Source organism: Haliaeetus leucocephalus, unplaced genomic scaffold, assembly GCF_000737465.1.
Source record: "Haliaeetus leucocephalus isolate CR32 unplaced genomic scaffold, Haliaeetus_leucocephalus-4.0 Scaffold236, whole genome shotgun sequence".
NCBI lineage: Eukaryota > Metazoa > Chordata > Aves > Accipitriformes > Accipitridae > Haliaeetus > Haliaeetus leucocephalus.
In genome coordinates, this window is record NW_010972672.1 from 298,080 (window position 1) to 299,784 (window position 1,705).

General features: G+C 66.7%; 1 protein-coding gene across 3 annotated transcripts in view; it reads right to left on the reverse strand.

Annotated features, from left to right (window-relative positions):
• The window catches only part of VPS51 (vacuolar protein sorting 51 homolog (S. cerevisiae)), an 8,873-nt gene extending 7,246 nt beyond the window's left edge, over positions 1-1,627 (reverse strand). For 2 of the 3 annotated variants that reach the window (XM_010568038.1, XM_010568036.1), the window contains exons 1-3: positions 1,436-1,573; positions 505-634; positions 261-407 (exon numbers count right to left, since the gene is read on the reverse strand). In XM_010568038.1, coding sequence (XP_010566340.1) covers positions 261-407; positions 505-634; positions 1,436-1,504 — 346 coding nt within the window. In that variant the 5' untranslated portion in view covers positions 1,505-1,573. Of the gene's footprint in view, positions 1-260; positions 408-504; positions 635-1,435 lie in introns of all 3 variants that reach the window. The other variant, XM_010568037.1, reaches the window with a different exon arrangement.
• Between the last annotated feature and the right edge of the window lie 78 nt (positions 1,628-1,705).

Sequence of the window (1,705 nt, forward strand, 5' to 3'; positions counted from 1 at the left end):
TGGATAGGCCCCTCAGCCCTCCCGTCCATTATCTGCCCTCCAACCGCCCAGTTCTGCCACATAACCCCCAGATCTGTCCCCCGAGGTCCCCCCAGTCCCCTTCAATCTACCCCCACCTACAACATCTGACCCCTAGGGTCCCCTCAGCCCCCAGATCTGCCCCCCCAAGCCCAAAGGTTTAACTCCCAAGGCCTTCCCCAACCCCAAGATCTGACCCCAACCCACCAGATCTGCCTCCTGGGGTCCCCCCGACTCCGTACCGGCAAGCTGGGCACCACGGCGGTGCCGGTCCTGCAGCGCTGCGCTGACACGGGCACTGGAGGTGCTGATGGCAGCCATGTTGGCAGCCAAATCATCCATCTCTGCCTCCATGCGTCGGAAGTCGACCTTCATCTTTCGGATGGTGTCTGGGGAGAAGGAACCAAACACTTGGGTCCCTCGGCTGCCCAGGGCCCCCCCCCCAGTCCCTCCCGGATGCCTGGGTTTCTCCTGCTGGGTGCTCACCAGTAGCGGAAATGAACTTGTTGTAGTTCTCGTAGAGCAGCGTCTGCATGTCACTGTCGAGGGCGCGGATCTCCCGCCCCAGCGCGGCCTCACGGGCCAACAACTGCCCCAGGGGGCATTCGCTGCGCACCTGGAGGGGGCAACACTGCACAACTGCCCCCCAACCCCACTTCCCCGCCGTGGGGCCCCACTACCCTCTGCGGTCCTCCAATTTACCCCCTGCAGCCTCCAATTGTCCCCCTGGGGTCCTCAACTGGCCCCCTGGGGCCCTAACTGCCCTCTGTAGCCCTTCTGGGATCCTCAGCTGCCCCCCCAAACCCCTAACTACCCCCCTCAGAGCCCTAACTACCACCTGGGGAGCCCTAACTGCCCCCCAGGCCCCTAAATGCCCCCCTGCCCCGGCTCCCTTCTGGGATCTGGAAATGTCCCCCAGAAGTCTCCTTCTGCCCTCTGAAGCCTTCCTGGGATCCTCACCTGCCCCCCCAGGCGCCCTAACTGCCCCTGGCCCTCCCAACCACTCAGAGGGGCCCAATACTGTCCTCATAGAGAAACACACGGTATCCTGAAGAGTGTCTATGGAAGAATATCTACAGGGTCCCCGCAGGGTCCCTTTGTGGGGTCCCCTTAGGTTCCTGGGGGTGGCCTGGGGGTCCTTCGGGGGCCCTGCAGAGTCCCTCTGGCCGGGTCCACGGGGCGCGCCCAAGGACCCCTTTAAGGGGCGCCAGGGACCTTTTCAGGGGGTCCCACAGGGCTCCCACCGCCCCCTTCGGGGGGCCCTGCAGGGTCCCTGGGGCCGACCCGGGGGTCCCCGGAGCTCCCTCTCGGGGGTGGGGGGGTGTCTGCGGCCTGGGTCTCCACCACGACCTGGGGGGCTCCCGCGGGGGGGGGTGGTGGTGGTGGTGTGTGAGGTCGCTGTGGGGTCAAAGGTCACCTTCGTAAGGAAAACTTCCGGGTCGAAGTGGGGCCCGTTGATGTCGGTGGGGTCCGGGGCTGCCTCCATCGCCTCCGCCGCGGACGGGCCGTAGTACCGCTGGAGCGGCCCGTGAGGACGCCGCCACCCGCTACCGCTGCCGGCCTCGGGGCTACCCCCAGCCCCGCTCCCCGCCACCTCCACCTCCGCCATCGCGCCGGCACTTCCGGCCGTCTCCGTTACTTCTGGCCCTTCCCCTAAGCGTCACTTCCGCCGGAGCGTCCCCACGTC